The sequence below is a fragment of the Aquila chrysaetos genome, chromosome 2 (genome assembly GCF_900496995.4).
Source record: "Aquila chrysaetos chrysaetos chromosome 2, bAquChr1.4, whole genome shotgun sequence".
Classification (NCBI taxonomy): domain Eukaryota; kingdom Metazoa; phylum Chordata; class Aves; order Accipitriformes; family Accipitridae; genus Aquila; species Aquila chrysaetos.
The window spans coordinates 27,552,927-27,574,938 of NC_044005.1; the positions used below are offsets into that span (position 1 = coordinate 27,552,927).

At 41.4% G+C, this 22,012-nt stretch overlaps 1 protein-coding gene across 7 annotated transcripts in view; it reads left to right on the plus strand.

Annotated features, from left to right (window-relative positions):
* The window catches only part of ENTPD5 (ectonucleoside triphosphate diphosphohydrolase 5 (inactive)), a 27,445-nt gene that overhangs the window by 3,504 nt on the left and 1,929 nt on the right, over positions 1–22,012 (plus strand). For 5 of the 7 annotated variants that reach the window (XM_030041428.1, XM_030041402.2, XM_030041409.2 and 2 more), the window contains 13 exons: positions 1,975–2,252; positions 3,507–3,586; positions 5,585–5,728; positions 6,099–6,174; positions 7,812–7,847; positions 8,705–8,793; positions 11,510–11,589; positions 13,186–13,247; positions 14,704–14,805; positions 15,800–15,940; positions 16,280–16,336; positions 17,498–17,613; positions 17,796–21,546. In XM_030041428.1, coding sequence (XP_029897288.1) covers positions 2,036–2,252; positions 3,507–3,586; positions 5,585–5,728; positions 6,099–6,174; positions 7,812–7,847; positions 8,705–8,793; positions 11,510–11,589; positions 13,186–13,247; positions 14,704–14,805; positions 15,800–15,940; positions 16,280–16,336; positions 17,498–17,613; positions 17,796–17,882 — 1,287 coding nt within the window. In that variant the 5' untranslated portion in view covers positions 1,975–2,035 and the 3' untranslated portion in view covers positions 17,883–21,546. Of the gene's footprint in view, positions 1–1,974; positions 2,253–3,506; positions 3,587–5,584; positions 5,729–6,098; positions 6,175–7,811; positions 7,848–8,704; positions 8,794–11,509; positions 11,590–13,185; positions 13,248–14,703; positions 14,806–15,799; positions 15,941–16,279; positions 16,337–17,497; positions 17,614–17,795; positions 21,547–22,012 lie in introns of those variants that run through there. The other 2 variants (XR_005933874.1, XR_005933873.1) reach the window with 1 other exon arrangement.

Sequence of the window (22,012 nt, forward strand, 5' to 3'; positions counted from 1 at the left end):
GGGTTTTCAGGAGACCTCCTTGCTGTGATGAAGCAATGCCAGCTACATCTTAGTACAAATACATAGCTATGAAGTTGCCAAATGGCTTAGCGCTTTTCATGAACTCTGTTCAGGATAGGACTTTTAAGTTGTTACAGGTCAGAACTAAGTTTTTACTCATTTCCGCATAAAATGTGAATGCTGTAGAAACTACTACAGTTGGAGTTCATTTGCCACAGAGGGTGGCCAGGGCTATTGCCTGTTTGTGGAATTGTAAAATCACTTCTTCCTCTTCTCAGAGTGTGCTTCTAAGGCAGAGTGGATCAAGAGCTTGTGCTTCTGCCCACAGCGCTCTGCATTCACTAGGAACAGGAGCGAACAAATAAAGGTCACAGAAGACAGGCAAGGTTACCCTTCTGCAGTGGGCTGTGATTTTGTTTGCCCTAGAGATAGCTGAATGCATGAGTGAGTTAGAGAGGCACTCGAAGAATGACCCAATGTGACGTTGTTTACTGAGAACGGGTAAAAGTTAATCTCGCTTTGCTGTAACTGCGGACAAAGGTGAAGAATGGCAATAATAAAAGTCATACAAGGGCTAAATCTGGGATAAAAGGTAGTGGAGGATAACTGAGTTATTTGGGCATGGGAGAAAGGTGTGTGGAAATAGAGGCTATGTCAGGTTTACATAGAAAGGAAAGGAGAGAGTTTAGGATTAGGAATGAATAAATGTAGGATAGAGATAGCAAAGTTTTTGAGAGAATGAACATAGTGGGGCTGAGCAGATTGCTAAAAGATAAATCAAATGTAAGGGCTAGAGGTGGGTGAGGGTCTCTGGCAGAGCAGATGAACATGTGTGTGAATATTCAGTGCTGTGGGAGGATGGATGTGTTACCAAGTGTCTGGAGAATGATAGGGAGCTGTTCGCACCTTCTGTACACCGAGTGCTCTGTGTATATGTCAGTGCAGGCGATACTGCATATGGTGGGGCATCTGGTCACATGCTCTTTTCTGTTGTTAAAATGCAAGTAACAAAGATGTCTGTATATTCTCTTCCTTTTTACCTGGGCACCTAAGGAACCCTATAATTTCTGTGCCCATAGCTTTCCTTTATTAGCATTTCTTAGGAAAAATATGTGCAAAGAGGTACATGTTAACAGAGAAGAGGTGTAGTTGATATCCAGTACTGTGTCACACAACTTTGGGGCCTTGGCTTATTGAAGCTGTTGTTAGCAACCTGAGTGTTCAGGGCAACCAGTCTAGGTGTGAAAGCGTGGTGGGGTTTTGCTGGGGTTTTTTTGTAATTCTGTGTCAGGAGAAAATGATGAAAAACCAAAATGAAGACAGAAGGGAAAAGTATGAAAAAATACTGAGAGGCAGAGCCCAGGTGCACCTTACAGTTCAGTCCCTCTTGTGCAGTGCGGGCTTTTCTTGGGGATGAGGATGCTGCTGGAAGGATATGCCTTCATTCTCCCTGTGTGCTAATCTCTCCCAGCAGCTGTTCTTAGCCCGAGATGAAATTCTCTTTGTTTGTGACTCTGAATAACACTTGTGTTCTGCCACAGCATCTCAAGTGTGTAAATGTTAGGGTAAAGTGGTTCTGCCCTGAGCTCCCCTTTGGTGATGCTTCTTTTGAGATAACATCTGGCCTTTTTGGAGGTTCTGGGGACTCTAAATGTTGGGAACCTTCAAGCCAAATCAGAGAAAAAAGTTGTCTGAATGAAGTCAAAACTAGAAAAGTTGGGAAGCAAACTGCTAACTTTCTGCATTTGGGAAATGGAGAAACCTTTACTCTGAGAGAACAAATCACTTACTTAGATGTAGTTGTAGCACTAAGTGCAGTAAATCACGTCTTTTGGATGAGGTGTTGAAAAGCATCTAAAGGGCAGAATATATGTGGACAGACTGATTATTTTTTTATTTTTTCTTTTTTTTTCCTACAGACTTTTTAAGGAGAGGGCTCTTAGTAATTTCCATTCCTGCTTTTTTTCTCTACAGGACCTACTGCAGCTCTGTGATTGCTGATCCATGCTTGACTGCCTCAGGGAGTCCTGGCAAGATGGCATATTCCAGACTTCCCATCCTTCTAGCATTGGCATTTTCCTCTTTGTCCTTTGTTCTTTCCCATTCAAACAGGGAGACGTGGTTTCAGGATTTCTTTCCACCTAACGTGTGCCCTGTAAATGCCAAAGCCAACACTTTTTATGGCATTATGTTTGACGCAGGAAGCACTGGTACCCGGATTCACATTTACACCTTTGTGCAGAAGAGCCCAGGTAAGACCCCATGTCAGTGTGTGCATGTGGAGTATGTTGACTTAGGTTCCAACTTCCCAAAAGAGGGGTTTTTTCTCAACACAGCATTTGGGAACAACTGAAGATTTCTACAGTTTATCCTTCAAATAGTCCTCTGGCAGATGATTATTGTCCGTTTCTGGTGGTGTTTTCCTGTGAAAATATCTTTTTTTTAGGTATTTTGAAACTCAGAGGTTTAATTCTGGGTATACTGGAGAATTCTGTATTTCCAAAGATTTTCATCTATGCTGCTGTTTAAAGGAATGTCTCATTGCTTTGGAAAGAGGCTTACGCTGTTTTTGTCAAGTTGCACATTACCTTGAATTATGTCAAGAGATACTTAAATTCTGCATATGTTTATATGTCACATTTTGTAGCAAATTAAAAACACTAAATTAGAGTTATAAGCACCGAAGGTCTGAGCCATTTCCAGAACTCCTGTGCGCAGATGCATCATGCCCCAGTATATCTGCTTCTGACATGGTGCAGAGGTACCCAAGCTGGCTGCACACACAACAGGATTCAAGAGGGTGAATTAGCTTGGGAACAGTGAGCCAGCAGATTTGCAAAGGTTGAAGGCTGGTTGATGAGTCTCAGCTAATAAGCCCTTCAGGGCCACACACATAGTGCCGATGTGTCTTCACATGATTTCAACCTTAGTTTGGAAGGACTGGTACAATATCCATCTCTGATGGACTCAGCCTGACTTGTAATGTGCAATGCTCAGGGATAGCTTCTAGACCCAAGCCGTGCTGGGAGCAACAGTCACACTTGTTTGGCTTTGCAGCCCAGTGCTTGAGCCCAGTCAGTTCTGTTCTGTGTTTGTGAGTTGGATAAATCACCTAAGGATAATCAGGAGTTGACTGTGTCTTAATATGAATTAGTATTTTGCAATTAGCTTGGGGACAGAAGGGGAAAGAAATTTTATTAAGATTAGGCAACAGTCATACTACATTGCTATAACTCATTGTAGTTCGCAAATGCAAAATGAACATACTTCTAATTATAACAATGTATTCTTAATAAATTGTTTGTGAACTTGGAGGATACAAGGGCAACAGTCTGTTAAAAATGTTCCTGAAGTCAAGGAGCAGTGCTTGTTTTAGGAGGGGAATAGTATTGTTTGCAAGGGGAAATCAAGGATAGTCAGTTTACAGGGGTTGCAGACAACCTTTTTGAAACTAAAGAAGAAGATTCAACTTGTTGACTGTTTCGTATAATGTTTCGTTTGTGCAGAAAACCTTCCAGAGTTGGAAGGGGAAATCTTTGAGTCTGTGAAGCCAGGTCTTTCTGCATATGCTGATCAGCCTGAAAAGGTAAGGCTCTCCTTCATTCCCTGTGAGTTGGTCTTGCTTCTGCTAATATCAGTTGGACTCTGCCAAGCAGTTCAAGTACTACTAATTGTAATTACAGAGAGTCAAGAAAAAATGGTTCTACTGCTGGCTCTCTAAACCTGTTGCTCTACTTCTGTGAGTTAATTTCTACACAGTGAAATGGGAGCTGTTGTTTTACATATTTCATCAATGGAACAATTGGCTTGATTAATTGCTTAAATGCTATATATAACTAGACTATATGTCTTTGAGAATTTCAAAGACAAAGTGATTTTTTGCTCTAGCAGCATCCATATTAAATGTTTATTTCCCCTATAGCTACCCATTTACTAATAATTTTCTCAGTTTTTCCTTTTGGTTGAAATTTTCAGTGCTGGTCACAGTTCAAAATGGGCATATTTAGTTTTGATTTGTGTGGTTTAGAAGTAAGGAGTTAAGACTGCAGCAGTTTTCTTTTTCAGTCATGTTACACTGACAAGCAAAGAGGGTTCATTTATCTGACTCCTAGAAATGTTTAAATTTTTTTGTGTGTATAGTCAGATCTAGAAAAGTTAATTTTTTTGAATAAGTTATGGAGAAGGGGAGGAATAAAGATGCACTTAGCAGGTTAAGTCAGGCCTTAATATTTCTCCAAGTGTATTCTCTGCTTTTATCATCAGACTTATAATAATTTGTTTGTTTCAATTCTTTGCTGTTATCTTTGGAACCATCACTCGGAAGCCAGAGCTCAGTGATATGTAGGACTCACTTCAGCTATGCTCAGTTCAAATATTTGATTACAGTTTTAGCTGAATAATGATATAGGTACAGGCAGTTACTTTTCGACTGCCTCAGGACTTCTGTTGTTTTGTTTATGTACAGGGTTTTTCAAAACAGTTGGACAGCTCCATCTTCCACAATCAGATGTATTAATTAACATACAAATTTATAATTTTAATAAGAAATTGAAGTTAGGTGCCATCCTCTTTTAGTTTCAAATGGGGGTGATTGTGAATTCATGCACAGTACAATCGTTCCATGTCACTCTATTGGATCAGGAGTCAGAAATGAGCAACAGAGCATAGACTGCTAAAATAATCCTGTTGTGATACACAGGGCCAGTCCTGAAGCAAACTGCCATTTTCCAGATCCCCTGCACTGCCAGTAGGCTCTTTCACAAGCTAAAGGAGGTGCCAGAGAAATGATAGATTAGATATTCTACCTTGTGTGCTTTAGCAGTCTTGGATTTGGGGGCTAGCATAGGGGGAGTTTCAGGTTTCTCATTTTGCTCAGTTGCATTTAGTACTACAGAAATTTGAGTGTGAAACTTTATGGAAGAGTGAATGACTTTGGGATTTTTTTAAACTTTGATGAGATCTCCCACGATTTCACTAAATCGTCTTGTTTGTTGCGTAGGAAAGGAGAATTCACCCCAAAAGAAATTTATAGACATTTCACAGGAGAATGTTTATTGCTAATGCCAAACTGTAATTGTTAGAGCAGTGTAAATAATTCAGAGCCTAGCCGTGATGCCTCTACCTTGTGTGGTAACCATTCTACAGCTGGCATTTTAATTACACTACTTGCTATGGACACACTTGGAATTCTTATATTGCATTTAATGAAATCTACAGACATTTCCCCTGACCTTGGTAGCTTCAGTCAGTAATTGCACCATTTAGTTTCATCATACTGCAAGATGTTTGTCAGGTGAGGGAACTGCCTCACCTCCCTCCATCCTTTCCAAAAAATACCTTCCACAAACAATGACATTTCTCTCACCTAAGATGCATCTCTGAATACACCCTTCATTCCAATGCAGACATTCTCTTTAATGTTCTAATAAGACGTCTAGCAGAGTTTTTATACTTATGTTGGGTGTGGGTGAGGTATCTTCTGCTATTGAATACTGGTTTCACTAGTGTTGAGGGAGAATGGGGAGGCCTATTTTCTGATGGCCTGTAGGAGGAAACTGTGAGAAAAACATCTTTTTCATTTTAGGGTGCTGAAACTGTCAAAAGATTGCTGGATGTGGCCATAGAGGCTGTGCCACCTCATCTCTGGAAGAAGACCCCAGTAGTGTTGAAAGCCACAGCTGGACTGCGCTTGCTGTCAGAGGAGAAAGCTCAGGCTCTTCTTTTAGAGGTAATACTAAGATCTTTTGGATGCACTAGTATTGCTCTCCCTGTTTCATCTTTCATGACTCAGTTCTCCATTCTGTTTAGCTTAAGAGAATTTCAGCTGTGAAAAGTGACTGTAATCCCATGATAGCATGAAACTCAGACTTTACAGACTTTCTGAAATCCTCTGTCTTGATGTGGATAGAAGGCATTGGGGGAGAGACCTATGATACTTGTTTGTTTCTTTCCTGGCCCTTGAAAGAGGAAAAATATTGTCTACTCCGCACACTTGTCTTATTTTTCTACTGCTGTGAAAAAGAAAACCTTCTCTGTCACCCTCAGAGCAGAACAAGACTCTTAAGACAAAGGAATCTAATCATTATTTCTTTCTTCAGGTGAGAGAAGTCTTTGAGGAATCACCATTTCTTGTTCCAGAGGACAGTGTTAGCATCATGGACGGGTCGTATGAAGGTATGTTTTAGAAGGAGGAAGAAGTGAAAGCAAAGAGAAACAGGGGAAAGGGAGAGTGAGAGATCTTATGAATGTGAGGGGGGAAGAGAAAATGGTCACTAAACTGAGGGGAAAAATAAAAGGTTTCTAGCCCTGTTTGAAACAATGCAATCCTGCTTTTCCTAGGAGGTGTTGATTACTTGGTCATCTATTAGGCTACAAATGCAGATACACAAAGAGATTTACAAGTTAGCTAGATGAAGGTTCATCTGAAACCTTCTGAGTTTCCAGAACAGAACCTCGTCTCAGAAATAAGTATGCAGGCTAACCAGCTGAAGCCTGCTTTTGGGAACTGGTGGAAAAAAGAGGGTGTCCACCTCTGAAAGGCTACATGACAATACATAGCAAGCTAGGAAGCTTATGGAAGGTGCCTTGTAAATTCTGCAATATCAGCATTAAAAATAACCTATTATAATTAGCTCATCATTTTTCAGGTTAAAGTTGGAAACATTGTGAATATTAGAGGACAATGAAGGATAATTGGCAAGTATTAAAATAGATAATGAAATAAATAATAATAAATTGTTAAAAATATTCTGATGGGAAAAATGCAGCTGGTGAAGTAGCAAAGGAAGTAACATAAAATACGAGAAAAGGTGAAATATGTTGTAGGTTTGGAGTCAGTGATGGTTTTGCAGTGCAGAACAGACCACTGTAACATTTTGGCTACATATCCAGACATATTACCTTGGAGAAAAGGCAGGTAATAATCCTTCTGTATGGATGCCTGAAAAGAGCCATCTGTGGTGTTACATTCAGTTCTGAACACTTCATTATGGCAGATATATTGCCAGTTTGGAAGGTGCTCAAGGAAAGCAAAAAGAATTATCACGATGCTTAAACAACTAATAAATGGAGGAAGATTAAAGAGCAAAATCTGTCCACATGGGCCAAGAGAAAAGGAGAAGTAACATAAAGCCTGCAAGTATTCGATGAAGTATGGTGCAATGCATAGTTTGTCACTAGGATTAAGAGGTGAATTGTACAGTGGGGAAAAGTGTTGTATTCACAGGGAGCAGGACCAATGAGGCATAATAGAGCACAGTGTAGCCTGCCAAGGTTTATTTAAACCTCCCACCTCTTCTACTGTCACATGTTTGCCTATGTTTGGGTGAGAATCATGCCAGCGTCAGGCAAGCTGCTGGAGTCAGAGGAGATGTGTTTTACTGGTTCCCACTACGTTTGTAGTGTAGTTACAGAAACCTCAAGATTAAAACACGGAGTGGTGTGTATGCAATTTTCAGATTAGGAACTGAAATGCTGGAGGGGGGTGGAAAGTACCCAAGGAAACTTGTGCATTGTGTCAGCTCATTACTTCTTTGTATATTGTTTGGATAATAAACATGATTTGTGCATGCTGCAGTTGCATGGATATTACAAACATTCTACCTATCCCAGTTTATGAGATTTTAATGAATCAATAACACATCATATCACTTAATTGTAAGTTTGAATTAATCTCTGAAGTATGGGGCGGTTATGTTACATTAGTAATGATTTCCAGGTAAATAAATAACATGTGGAGAGGTGGTAATGGTGGGCAGAAGGCTGTGGGAGTATTCAGTGGTAATTTTTTTTTCCTTTTTCACTCTTTGCAGGAATTTTAGCCTGGATCACTGTGAACTTTTTGACAGGTAGTTGATTCTGTGTAACTTCTCTGTAGATATGGACTGTGGAGGTGATCACTCTAGGTTCCTCTGTCTTGGTTGCCATGTCCTGCTTTTCCTCCCCACTGTGGCACCAGTGCTAACGCAGTGGATTATCTTGGACAGACCGTGTTCCCAAGGGTGAGCCACACCTGTAGTAAGAAGGAGGCATCTTAATCCAGAAGGTGCCAGGATTTACTCAGGACTGGGAGGCACTGGCAAGCTGGTTTCTGTAAGGTACATAGGCGAGTGGTACTGCTAATGTTAGAAGGTGGGAAACAATGTTTTAGAATATTCTTCATCCCAGCCTGAACTATGCAACTAAAATGGTGTAACAGGGGATGCACTGGTGCTTTAGCCCTACTGTTTCTAAGAAGTTCTGGGAATGCAATCTAGTGAAAAAAGAAAATCAGTACTCTAGAAGATACATGAGCAAGCAAAAAAGCTGCTCTGGGTGAAGAGAAACGATAATAGCTGGTTCTGCTCTTACCATCCTTCCTCTCCTACTGCTCTTGTCCAGCTGTATGGTGGTTACAGAATTTATGTACTCTCCCTGACAGTCTTCTGCAGGAGATACTTTGTCTCTTACTTTCAGGTTTTGCTGGATGCTAGAGATTTATCTGCTTTTGTCTTGTTGGAGGTGAAATTGGAATCAAGGAAGAAAGTCCTATGAATCTTTCCATAATACCTTCTGTTTGCCTACCTTTTCTCTGTGATGTTTTTTGTCTTTGAAGGCTAGCTCAGCCCTCCTGTATTGCTGTGATAATGTGGTAACTTGGTGGCTGCCTGAACATGCATGCAGTATTTTGCACTTGGGGCTGTTCTGAGCATGATGTTGTTTGCAGGGCAGCTGTCTGGCCAGAACCAGCATACTGTTGGGACTCTGGACTTGGGAGGAGCCTCAACCCAAATCACATTCCTGCCACGGTTTGAGGTGAGGAGTGGTTAAAAGTGTGCAGGTTGGGACTGCAGGGCCAGTGGAGAGACCTGAACACTGCTGTGCTCTCAGATATCATTTTGTCAGCACTGGCACAAGCAGAACATCTGTGGTGTGCAGAACATCTGTATTTCTGTTCCCTTTGACATCACCAGCTGGATGATAGGCACTTGCAAACAAAGGAGCCTGGGTAACAGGGAAGAAAAAAGAAAGAAAGCAAATGGGTAAAACCAAAGAGAAACAGCTTTTGTTTTCTAGACCCAGGCTGGGAAAGCCCCATTAATGCAGACAACTATTTTGTATTCAATAAATGTAGAACATTTCCAGGAAGTATTCTTGCATATTACAAGAAATTTAGGGTCTGCTCTGAGTTGTTTGGGCTTTTTTTTCCATTCCAGTCTGATGGTCAATCCTCACTAAATTTTGGAGGGGGGGTGTCTCATGGGGCAAATGTCTTTTATAATAGCACAGCCAATCCCTCTTTGTTTTCGTATCAATTTCTTCTCATTTTCTTTGACAATTCCCCTCTCTGCACCTCAGTCTATATCTGCTGGATTTGTCAGGAATTCTTTAGCTCTTTAGAAACAGTTTGAACTGGGACCCAGATCTATAGTTTGCATGGGAAAATTACATGAGTATTGGAAGGGCACTATAGCATTCTATACCTTGATATTGTGAAGTTGATTTTGTTGCCCTTTCTGAAAGAGTCCTTCGTTTAAAATTTTTTTGTTTACAGAAATTGAGATTCTCAAAGGGTGTTTGGGGACTACAAAACATATGGTTTTCATATTGGGATATTTTAGTTCTGCAATGGTGGGTCATGTTGAAACATGACGTGCAACCTTATCTTGTTCAGCGAAGCCTCAAGTACTCTGGGCTTGCCCTCTGTTTTGTGTTGATAACACCTGCTGAAGTGGGCGCTGGACCAACAGGAAAGGGTGTTGCATGTCAGGGTTTTGGAGAATAAATAGAGCTGTGAAGTAGGCTGAACTGCAGCTCAGGATTCGAATGTCTCCTTAGAGCCTTGCAGGAAAAGGCCTTGAGGGTTTGCTACTGACCAGGACCAATGGTGTGAATTTGTAGGGCAGTGTGGAGTCAAGGTTCATGTTGCCTGCTTGTATGCTATGTCTGCTTCTCACCTGTATTGTCAAGTTCATACAAAAGAGCACTACATAGCTCAGTATGTTTCTGAAGAGTTTTTCCCATCTGACAGAATTAGCAGGGATTTCCCCCTTTGATTTGCAGAGGGTTTTTTTCCCTTCCTGCAATCTGAGGCAGTCACATGTTTGTTCTTCTATTCATTTTGAACAAAATACTGTAATAGTAAGAGATTCATTAATGAAATATAGATTACAAGCTAATAGAGGACATCTAATGGTAACTGCATGGAGCTGTTTTTAAGCTAGTGTTATGCTTTTCATGGTATTATTGCCAAAGTTATAAGCAACTGAAAACCAATCATAATCATGAAATTGTCCGTCTGGTCCCTGCCTCATTTGGGAGGGGTGTGAGGATTTCTACATTTTTTGTGAAAGTAAGGCATGAAAAAAGCCAGTTGTTTTCTCCAAACAATTTTTTTTCAGAACCTCTCCTTTTTAAAAGTTTCTGTGATGTAAGGTTTAGGAACAGAACTCAAAATATGGCAGGGTCTGGGTGTTTTGGGTCAAGGATATGACTGCCATTCCAATGAAAATCTACCAGACACCCAGAACAAATTTCAATTTGTTTTTTTTTCAGGAGAAACTCAAGCTGACTGCTGCCAAACCTCTTTCAGCTTTGAGCAGGCTTCTGTCTAGGAGGCCTCTACATCTCTACAATTCCAGATGTTTGGTGGTTTTTTGCTGTATCAGGTTACTTGAATGGTAACGACAGGGACTCTGCAGCTTCAGTCCTCTCTGAGATTCTGCTGCTTGGCCCAGAGTAACAGAATGTCTGATATGGATGCACAGGGCCAAGAAGGCATGGGAGAATGAGGTCACTAGCAGAGGAAAGACAGAAACTGGAATTGAGATCTCGGGGACTGGAAACAAGGGAACAGTAAATAAGCCCTAAACTGGCTCAGATTTACAAGAATGGGAGAGTTAGTCTGGCAAGAAGGTAGGGACCGAGTACCAGTGGGGCAGAGGTGCGCACAGAGGGAAGACTGAAAGGAAGAAAACTAGTGGTGATGAGACAAGAGGTTAATTTAGAGGAAAGCACTTAAACCAGGAGGTAAAGCAGCCCTAAGACTGGGAGTGGTCACGGTGTTTTCTTGAGTATTAGCATGACATTTAACATGGTGAAAATGTGACCTGTACTTTACTTTGCATTTTTAATTCTTCTGAATTCCTCAACTGAGATGTCTAGTCTGACTTGCAAAACTTCATAGCACTTCTAGTGCAGCTGATTTTGATGGGGACACTGTATGTACAGACTAGCACGTAAGTACTCTGAAAAATTCAGGTATCCTGAATTAGAAAGCATTTTCATCCTGATATGTTGCACTTCCCTATTATGCATTGAGTAACACAAAGATGCATATAAATAAACTCAGTATTAAAAGCTGCAGGTATTACAGCAGTGGGCACCACTGGAAAACTGTTCTTTGTTTTCAAAGCAGATCAGATGAGTGTGCAGTAAACCCTATGGGTATGTCTGTGATATTACATCAAAGTTGGTTATTCTTTGTTGCATAATAGGAACTAAAAGATTTCTTCTTTTACTTAACTTTTAGGAAACTTTGAAGGAAACCCCTGGGGATTTTCTTACCTCATTTGAAATGTTTAATAGCACCTACAAGCTCTATACCCACAGGTGAGGAGCAAAAAGGCTGCTGTCTCCGCTGGGGAAATCAGTCTTTCTGCAGCCCCTGAGCTAACCACAAATGGCCATGTCATCCCGTTACCAGCTGCTGGGACCATGACTTTTTTACTAGTTTTCATGTCTGCTTGAAACATTAGTTGAAGTGGAACATGACATTAGTTGACTGGAAACGTTCCAGGATCACGGTTAATATCACTGCAAGGGAGTATTAGTCAGTCTGTCAAATGAAGAGGAAGCATTATGAGTCACTATATTTAAGGAGAAGAATTCTTATTACTGGATTCAAGCCAAATATTTTAGACCAAGCAGAAAGGAAGATATCATGCCAGTAGTCAGAACTAAACCTGGTCAGAGATTTGGAAAGAGGACCTTCCTGAGACTTTTTTCTTCTTAGTTCTTAGTTTGAAATGGCACATCTCATCAGCAACTGGACAAAAAATAAAACCTAGACTGATGTAAACCAAAGAGAGACAACCACAGGCAGCTGATACAGACCATGGAGCACAACAGATTCTTGATCCAGTTGGAGGGGATACTTGGCCTGAAATAATATAATTGTGCTTACTGCATTAAGCTGACAAGTTTCTGAGATGTCTGCAGTGAAATCCAGAGAGTTTACCTGCATGACTTACAGTCATGAGAACTTGACCATGTATAATAGAGAGTTGGTCACAGCCTGTTACTAGTGAGTGGGGTGAAGATTATCATCTTGGTCAGTTACAGAATATGCTTACTTGACAGCAGAGCTGTTTTAATAGTCCTCCTCTCCTACTGCTTACATTTAATGATGTAGCTGATTGCTCTATTCACCAACACAGTCCATTAGATCATTTAAAATAACTGGGATTGAAAACCATCACCAAAAAATGAGGGAGCTGGAGGTTAGTTTAACTCTGATTATTCTGTAAACGTTTATATTGACGTGACTAAAGGGATAAGTAGCCAAACACAGAGTTGGGAATGAAAGGCCAACAGGTTTTTCATCTAGCTGTGTTGCTGAAGCCAGCAACATGTAATGACATTCTCGTAAACGTTGTTCACATCTGTAATGGTTTCAGCCCAGCTGGTGACAACATCCTAGCTTGTAATGAGTATAGTGGTAATCTGTGGAGTCAAACAGAGGTGAATTTCACACAAAGGCACAGCTTCCATTTAGTGTGAGGTTCTGCAGTTCTCCTATTAGTTCTGCCCTAAGAGCACATAGTCTTATCTGTGTGACGTAAGAATGGCCATCCTATTCCCTATGCACTCCTTACAAACCTTTCTTTCTCCCTTGTTTTTAAGATTGTGCATTTTTGCTTTTCATGAATCTCTTGTAGAAATACCACAGCAGCTCTAACCACTTTCAGCAGTTTTAGATTTTTCCATTTTACAGCTCTTTATAATTCTTGGGTTTGTGTCAGTCTTTTGGTCTTTGGAATTGTTCTGGCAAAGGAAACTCTCTGTCTTAGAGAGGGGAGACTTGTGGGAAGCGGAGGAAGGAAATTTGGTTCGGGTGTTCCAGGATTTAGGAAGAGGCTATGGGTGAAGCATACCAGATGTGCAAGAATTAAAACTGTAATGTCTGTGTTTGTTTGTTGTTTGCAGCTATTTGGGGTTTGGACTAAAAGCTGCCAGACTAGCAGCACTTGGAGCTTTGAATATAGAAGGTATGTTCATATGATAAAACATCCAAGATTTTTGAAAGATATGGTTAGACTTAGTCTTGTGTCAGCAGCCCATTTCCCATGTCTTCACTTCTGTCTCGTGCTTTTCTGTGTTTTCGCTGGTAGAGATCTGTCTGGAAACAGGCTACTGCTTGTTAAGGAGTTGTCTTTTGAGACAGCTGCTTTTCCCTATTTCCAAGTTCAGCTAGCAGTGATACTGATTGCAAATTCCAGAAATGCGTACATGGGAACATACAAACACCATATAGACATGGCAAGTCACAAACTCACAGCTTTACAAGCATCCACAGAAACACAAACAGCATGAATACATCCTTTTCCTAGGGATTGCTGCTTAGGCCAAACCCACTTTATAGGTCTTTCTGGTACCTGCCTGGCCCGCCATGTTCCCCCAGATCTCCTGCTGTATTCACTGACTAGTCTAGCATGAAGTCCGTGAGCATATCACACACACTGTCACTCACTAACCTGAATGCATGCTTGCATTCCTGAGTCTTTCCAGTCTCTGACCCAGACCTTAAGTCCTTCCAGTCTTCATGACCAGACCTTGGGCCTTTTGTCCTGTCTCTGGCCAGAACCTGGGGTCTTTCCTCCTTCTGGATTCTTACTTGCCAGCTAGAAGGACTTGTGTTAATTACTGGAATGTACTCAAATCAAAAATAGTTGGGAATAGGGTTTAAGAAGAAGACAGGACAGACTGCAGTGATTGGTCACAAGGCTCAGCCAGGAAAGCAAACTGACCAGCTGCCTGCTTAGCTGTGATTGCCTTCTTTTATCGTCCCCTCCATTTTCCCACACTTGTGCTTCCCTGATCCCTTGATTCCCTCTGTCCCTGCCTTTGAGCCTTCCCCTAAACATCCCATAGTAAATTTTGCACAGTCCCACAATCCCCCTCAACCATTCTGTAAGAAGTTTGCTTTTTCTGTGATACCTGTACTGGCCACAATAATCATGTTTTCTTCCCATCAGTTATGGTATTTCTGGTGGAATTCTTTAAGGGTACATTCAGTGGTTCTGTAGCGGCCATTGATCAGTGTCTCAGGAGTTTTTGTCTTCATTGCGCAGTTGCTTTGTTTGTCTTGGTTATCTGCTGTTTGTTAGGGTTTGTGTATCTGTGTGTTTAATTTATTACCTCTTGTTTCTTGTCTTCTGTGGTGAACAGCCATTATACAGATATCCTTGTACCACGTAGCTCTCGTTAACAAATGACAAGCCCAGCTGCTCTGCAGCTTGCAGGACAAAATGGGCACAACTTTTCCAGACTGAGACTGGTCCATAATTCATAATCATGTGCAGAATCCATCAATTCAGATTTCCTTACTTTTGCTTAAAGACCTTAATGAAGATCTTTCAGCCTTTTCTTTTCTGGTTCTGCATACTGATCGATAAATGTGTTAAATGTTATCCTTTCTGACTCTCCCCTCTGGTTTCGTACCAGCTGTGGATGGACAAATGTTCCGCAGTTCTTGTTTGCCAAAGCAGCTGGAGGCAGAGTGGCACTTCGGGGGAGTGAAATACCGGTATGGTGGCAAGAAAGAAGGTAAATTAAGGAGACTTGTTGCTTCTTATAAGTTTTGTCTCTAGAATCTGAGATTTTTCTTGGCAAATACTCCATCAGTTACCTTGGGTTATGACAGATACCTGTCCAATTATAGATGTGGACTTTGGACAGAGCCAAAGAAAAATCTGAAGCTGTAAGAGTAGCTCACCTGCACTCTCCACATTCTGGCTGTGATCCCTTATTACAATTGCTACCTTAACAGGAAACGTTAAGAGTTACTTGTGCAAATAAGACAGCTTTTTCTGAGGCTTTGAGCTAAGTGCAAAAACTCGGGCTGTGTTAGGGTACAATAACTGGTAGGCCAAAGTGTATCATCTCACTTGTGGAACTATTTCTTAAGATACTATCCCTAATGCTGTATACAGAGGGTGAAGCTGCTACCATCAGTGACTAGAACAGACCCCTTTGGTGACTCATATTGTTTTGCTTTACAACAGGGGAACATGAGAGCCAAGTTGCAGATTTGGTGTGTGAAGTGGATTGATAAAATGATGATGTGATGGGGAGGGAAAGTAGGGTTTTATCTAGCAGGCGGTAGCAAATGTACATGAGATTCTGCTGATGACCATAGAATGTAACAATGGGAGTTTTGCCTGATGTGGAGGAAGCTTTTCACGCACCTACACTAGTTTGCTCAGCACGCCTTTCAGATATTGCTATGATCTGTTCTAACCAGTTCCACTTCATGATGGTGATCTAGAGCCCTTGCCTGCATGCAGGTGCCATGCTGGATTATGGGAGGGATATCTAAGCTTTTCTCACCTCTTCATGTTTTCCAGAACATGGTTTAGTGGGCGTGGATGATGGTTGGAATTGATGATCTTGAAGGTCTTTTCCAACCTAAATGATTCTATGATTCTATGATTCTGATGCTTTAATCTTTGCTTCTTCCCTTTTTCATCCTAATGCCACTGCTTCGTCCATCTCCTGGATGTGCCTCTCCGGCCCACCCCATCTGTGTTTGTCCTGACAGGAGAAACAGGATTCAAGCCTTGCTACTTGGAAGTACTCAAGGTTGTCAAAGGGAAACTGCACCAACCAGATGAGATTCGTGGAAGTTCCTTCTATGCTTTCTCCTATTACTATGATCGCGCAGTTGACACCAACCTAATTGGTAAATTGGTTTGGGATAATCCACTACATGTGAACATGTCAACCAGAAGGTAGACAGAAGAACCCTGGAGGCTGGAGCCATGGGGAGAAGGGAAAAGGAATGGTGTTGAGAAAGAGGAAGTGCAGAAAATGCCTTCAGGGAATGAATGTGTATCCATCAGTGCAGTTTGATGTTCAGAGTTCAGCAGATGAGACTTGTGCTCATACTTGCAGCTCTGTCCCCTGTTACCAACAGATCTCACTCCTAGCCCAGCATCACTGAGTTGCCTTCTAGGGTCAACTTAGAGAATTCAAATGCTTTCAGGTCTATGATGATGTTTTCTTACCTCTTCCTTTTCAGATTATGAACAGGGAGGTGTTCTGGAAGTGAAAGACTTTGAAAGAAAAGCCAAAGAAGGTAACTGTCATGAGACTTAGGAAACTGGTGGGGATGAGAAATAACAAAAATATGAATGTCTATAGGCAGTACGTGATGTGAGTTTGACTTCTAAAAAAAATGTTTGTTTAACCTTTATTCCACTTCCATCCTCCATGTCATCTTACCTTTTATTAGCCAACACCTGTAACTGTTGCAGAAGAAAGTACTGATAGAGCAGTGAGGGGAAGCACAGCATTAGCGGCTTCGCAGCTTTCTTCAGGAGAGGAAGGAGATGGTAGTTCATGAATGTCAGTACAAAAGAAAGTGAATTTGCTGTATCAAGAGCTCCTTCTGTCAAACTGCAACTCTCCTGAGTTTAGGAGAGTGCTGACTTTTGTAAGTCTGTCACCTTAAATCCTGTTTAATCTAACAAAATGGAGGGAGAGAGCAGAGCTTGTTTAAGTCTGACAGCCTCTCCTGCATTCCTTTCCCTCCCCCTGACTTTTTTCCTGAATGCTTGTTCTAGTTTTGTACCTCCTCCTGTGAAAAGAGCTCCCACCTTGCCACGCTACTGATGGCTAAAACTTTAGCTTACAGAGCAAGGTATTACCTCTGAATTGTAATCATCCTCATGATGATTAGTAGACCCTATTTGTCACCAGCAGATGCTTAATTATGTAGCTCAGGACTGACTTTTTTCTAAAATATGACCTAAATTCTAATGATTTTTCAGTTAAATTTAATCTCCCTAGAAACTCAGATGGTTTTGAATAGGGGGATTAGGCTCTAAAGTTTGAGTGTAGGGTGTTTGTTTCCCCCCCGGATACTGAGAGAGCTTATTTCCAAAGATGCAGCTAAGATGTTATCTAACACCATCAAACCATTTATTTATTAAAAAATAAAAGAAGCTGCCAACCTAGAAGGTGGAGTCCATTACTGCAGCCATCCTTGGAGACTCGACAAGGAAGACAAATGATGCTGTGTTCTTGAAAGAATAAGTAATCTACCAATTCCCTGCCAGTTGTCAGTTCAGCAGAGATTCAGACTTCAAGAGTTATGTGTAGCATGTACCATATGTACCCATTAATAGAAGCGGGTGGCTTGTTTTAGTAGGCTTTGGCTTGAGGTAAATTCAAATCTATAATGTGGATAAAAGCTCCTTTATTTTGCTGAGATCTGTTTTTTTTCTTCCTTTTGTAGTCTGCGATAACATGGAGAGGTACAACTCAGCCAGTCCTTTCCTCTGCATGGATCTCACTTACATCACCGCTTTACTAAAGGAAGGCTTTGGATTTAGGGACAACACGCTCTTACAGGTGAGAAAAATAGTTAAATCCCAAAGCCAGCTTCCAAATTTCTCTTATCAATCAACATTGGTTCATTTTTCTGGGTAATTATCTACTGAGTCTTTCCAGGGTCGTTACATGTAGTTACTGTCATGTGCGCAACATATGAATCTAGGAAACTGTTGGGAACACTTCTTTTTCTTCCTTTATAGTTAACAAAGAAAGTGAACAACATAGAGACAAGCTGGACTTTGGGTGCTACCTTTCACCTACTGCAGTCTCTGGGGATAACCTGTTGAGCTGTGGCACTCCTGTGGACTTCAGCATTTCTGAAAGGCTGAGAAAGCAAATTGAAATCTCCAGGTATGTTGTTCAGCTGGAGTTGGTCACAGAGCAGAACATGGACCAAAGCTATAGAACAGATCTTCACCCAGGACTGGCATCATGCATAGAGAGTTGCCACAGTATGATTTATAATTGTGATTGCCATAAATGATCCAGAAGCTGCCTTCTGAAAGTCAAAAGGCCTAAACTCCAGCAGAGTATCCACAAGGGGCTCAAAGCCAGCTTTTCACCAGCATGTTTGTATGGCATCCCATTGCTAGAATCACAGAGTACCCGGCACGTGGTGGCAGACTACAGACATGTGACTTTTCCTCCCCCTTTTATTTTAAACATACGTAACTTAAATTTGCTTGTGAGATGTTAAATACAGAAATTAAAGATGACATCAACAGTCACTCAGAGAAAAGTGAACAACTATGGATGCTGCCAGCCTCAGCATTCCAAGTACCTGTCTGTTAGCTTAGCTAATACATTGCAAGAAGACCCCAGTCTTTCAAGAAGGGGCCTGCTATAAGCACACTTTGGGCATGGTTTTGGGAAAGGCGTTCGCTAAAACATAAGTTGCAACCTACCAAGCATTTCTTTAGGCAGCAGTCGTTTCCTAAGCAGAATGTGTGCCTGACTGTTTTGTGTTCCTTTTTGCTGCCCTTTACAAGTCTGTGCAGCTATACCGTACATCTGGCTACCAGACCTGATAACTTCATTCATTTAGCATCTAGTCATAACACATAGTTGTGCTGGCACAACTAGGCAGCAGTGCCAGCTATTTAAACTCCACTGCCAAAAGAAATGCTTGTCACATTACACCCACAAGGACGTTAAGGATGCAGTCAGATTAAATGGCTGATCTGATAGCTCACTTTGCTGTGAGAGGCGGTTGTTTCTCTGCTCTCAGCAAGGCACTCCCACAGCCTTCTTTCCTCTGATGGTGGTGCTCCTCAGGTTCTTCCCTGAACCAATCCATGACACCAAACCTGAGTTAAATCTGCTCACCAAGAGTCAAGTCTAGTGTGAGCACAAGGGAGATAGGCACTGCACAGTCTGGGAGACCTGCTGGGCCAGCGAGCTGTTAGAACACCACAGCCCATTTTGTCAGAGTGAGCTTTAAGGTGTGGTTTCCCATCTGAAAGTTTGGGCTTATCACTTCCTGCACTCTTCTTAGGAACCTCCTCTGAATGCAGAGCTGTGGTGAAACAAGTTGTTTTTTCAGTTGTTTAATAGATGAAAATAGGGAGAGAGTGGAATTAGCATCAGAAACAGAAGGAGAACAAGAGCAGAAGTAGCTCTGCTTTCTTATCCCTTGTTTGCTTACACCTTGTCCATTTTAAATTTGTTTTAAACTTCATTTCTGTTTAATATAGTGGAGTTGGACGCATAAAATGGTGTATGCAGCTCTGCATTGCTCTGGAATTATTCTTAATATATACAGCAGGTTTTCAGGAACAGTGCATCCAATGAAGGGGTTGCAGCTGTTTAGGAAGCCCAAGACTTCTGTGAGGAGAGCAAGAAGCTATTTGAGTAACAATTTAAAGTGAATCTTGCCATCTCTTTCACACCAAACATATAGAAGCAATGAAAGATCAATTATTTTAAAGAAAGCATCTTGTCAGGTATGCTAGAAAGCTGGGCTGTAGAATCCTTGTTTTCTTGTTTAATTGGCTGTAGAGAACATCAAGATTGCTTGAATACCTTGAGGCTCCCAAGTGTGGATCTTGCATTGTCCTAAGCAGAAACAGCTGTAGAGACAACTTTTTCCACCCCATGAAATAGCTGGCAGCTAGCTCATCAAAAATAAGTATCTTCTACTCACCATGGAATGTGTAAGGTAAACATGAATTTTTTCATATCATAAGAACAGAGAGGTATTACTCATGTGACTAAGGGAAGCTTTTATCCACTAATGTCTTGCAATGAACACTTTCCTGCCAGGCATTTGCAGTAATGTTTTTGCTGTAACACACCTTTCCCACTTCCGTAAAACCAAAGACTGCCCTCATGCTACCTTCTCTGCAAACTGGATTTGAAAATAATTGGCAATTCCCAGCAAGGGGAGGAAGTAGTGCATTCATGCCCTCAGTAATCTTGCCAAGCAGTTTGGAGACTTAGAAATTTGCCTTACTGTGAACATTAGTCCACTTTCTCTAGTTAACAGCACAAGTTTGACTGTGGCTAATTAAGCTACCCCTTCTCATATCTCAGGTTTTATAGCGCTAGGGTGCAAGGTGTGCTTTTGATTGAACAAGTTCAGTCAGCAACAGGAGTCCAAGGGCTGGGGATGGAGCTACCTGCACTTGTCCCACCATTGACACCTTGCTGTAAATTCAGGCTGTTTGTTTGAAATATGAAATGTTCATCCTACCTGTACTCCTCCTTACCACAATCTGTTTTGAGATCCATGTTGGGAACTGCCTCAGTGTCACACCAAACTTCTGTTCCTTCCTCACTAGGAGCTTCTGTTTGAACACGAAGAAAGTAGTTTTGGCCTCTTCTCAACCACAAACATTTCTTATTCCCCTTCCTAGTGTTTGGCAAAACTTAGTATATGGTCTGGTCCGCACAACAAGGTGACTGCAAGCGCGTTCATTTTGTCTTCGGTGAACAATTGTATTCACTTTTGTATTCTCAGAGAACATAAAGTAGGATGCAGTGGTTACTAGCAAAGCTGTGTTACTCCTGAGAACTAGCTAATTTCAAAATCCAAGAGTTTTCTTTCAGTCTGAGCCAGTGCTATGACAAAATCTTACTAGATCTTGGGGCTACGAGCCATAAGCAGCGAGGCTGTATTTGAAACAGGAAGGGAAGGTGGGATGTTGTATGTAAGGAACAAGCAGCAGCAGCGTAACTGCCACCTGCATAGACACTAGCCCTGAGGAGTACTTAAGGGTTTGGTTTTGTCTGAAGGGAGGATGGTCTAGAAGAAGACAGGTGCCATGCAGAGGAAGTTTCTCTTCTGTGTTCTTTGCCTCAGACTCTGGTACTACAAATGCTAGGTGGGAGCATCTGCTTCCCAGTACCAAAGTTGCATTAAATCTGAATGCTCAGGGCCTTCCTTTGTCAGTGGCACAATTCATTAACTGAAGCAAAACTGCTGCTTTTTATCAGGGGTCTGATCCTGCAGTCATGAGAGAAACAAAAACTTTGCTCAAAGGTTTCTTTTGCAAGAAATTGCAGAATTGAGCTCCTGCTGTTTACATCTGAACTACTCAAGGTGGGTGGGGGATCTAGAGAAGCCCTGTCAAGTCCTCACACTTACCCTAGTGCAATGAGATTATTTATTAGCTTAACTAAAGACTAAGCAGCCTTTTAAGAGAAGAGTTCTACTTGCAGCCCTGATTTTTATCTCCTCCTTTGTAATGTTTTTTAGCCAGTCACTAACAGGAACTGCCTAATATGAGTGACTGAAGAAGCACAAGTAATGGCTTTCAGTTCAAAACTTATGTTTCATTCTTTCTGATGTTAATTCCTGATACTGGTCAACCATATGTGTAAGTCTTGCCCATGGGCAGTGCTCACTTAATTCTGTGAGTGTCAAATGTCTAATATAGGAGGCTGGTGTTTGGAACCTAAGACAGAATATCTTGAATGTCTATTTTAGTAATTAAAGCATTTTTAACAATATTCAAGATGATGTGGTGCAGTTTTCTTTCCTACATGTTATTGCTGTCTTGCATCTCTCTCTCATGTTCCACAAGAAACATCATTATTAAATAAATGACCAAGAGAAGGGCAAGGAAGAGGGTGAAAGAGACAGATTAGAGCTTTAAAACATATCTGCCACCATGAGTTGTCTCCCTCAGTGGAAAACTACCCCTCCTTTCTGAGTCCAGGAAGTGCTAAGAACCCAGGAGTGACATTACAGCTCTAGAAATCACGTCAGAGAACACTGAAAGTAATTAAGCAGCAAAAGTTGTAGCTGGCAAAATTCAGCACTGAATTTGCCAAAAGACAGACAGCTGTTTCCATCTCAGTCTTCAATTCAAAAGGCCCAAATTAAAAGCGCATTTTACAGATAATTCTGTGGCTGAAGACACCGTGGTACTGCAGGAAAAGACCCTAAATCCTCTTGAGGAGAGCAGACGAGACA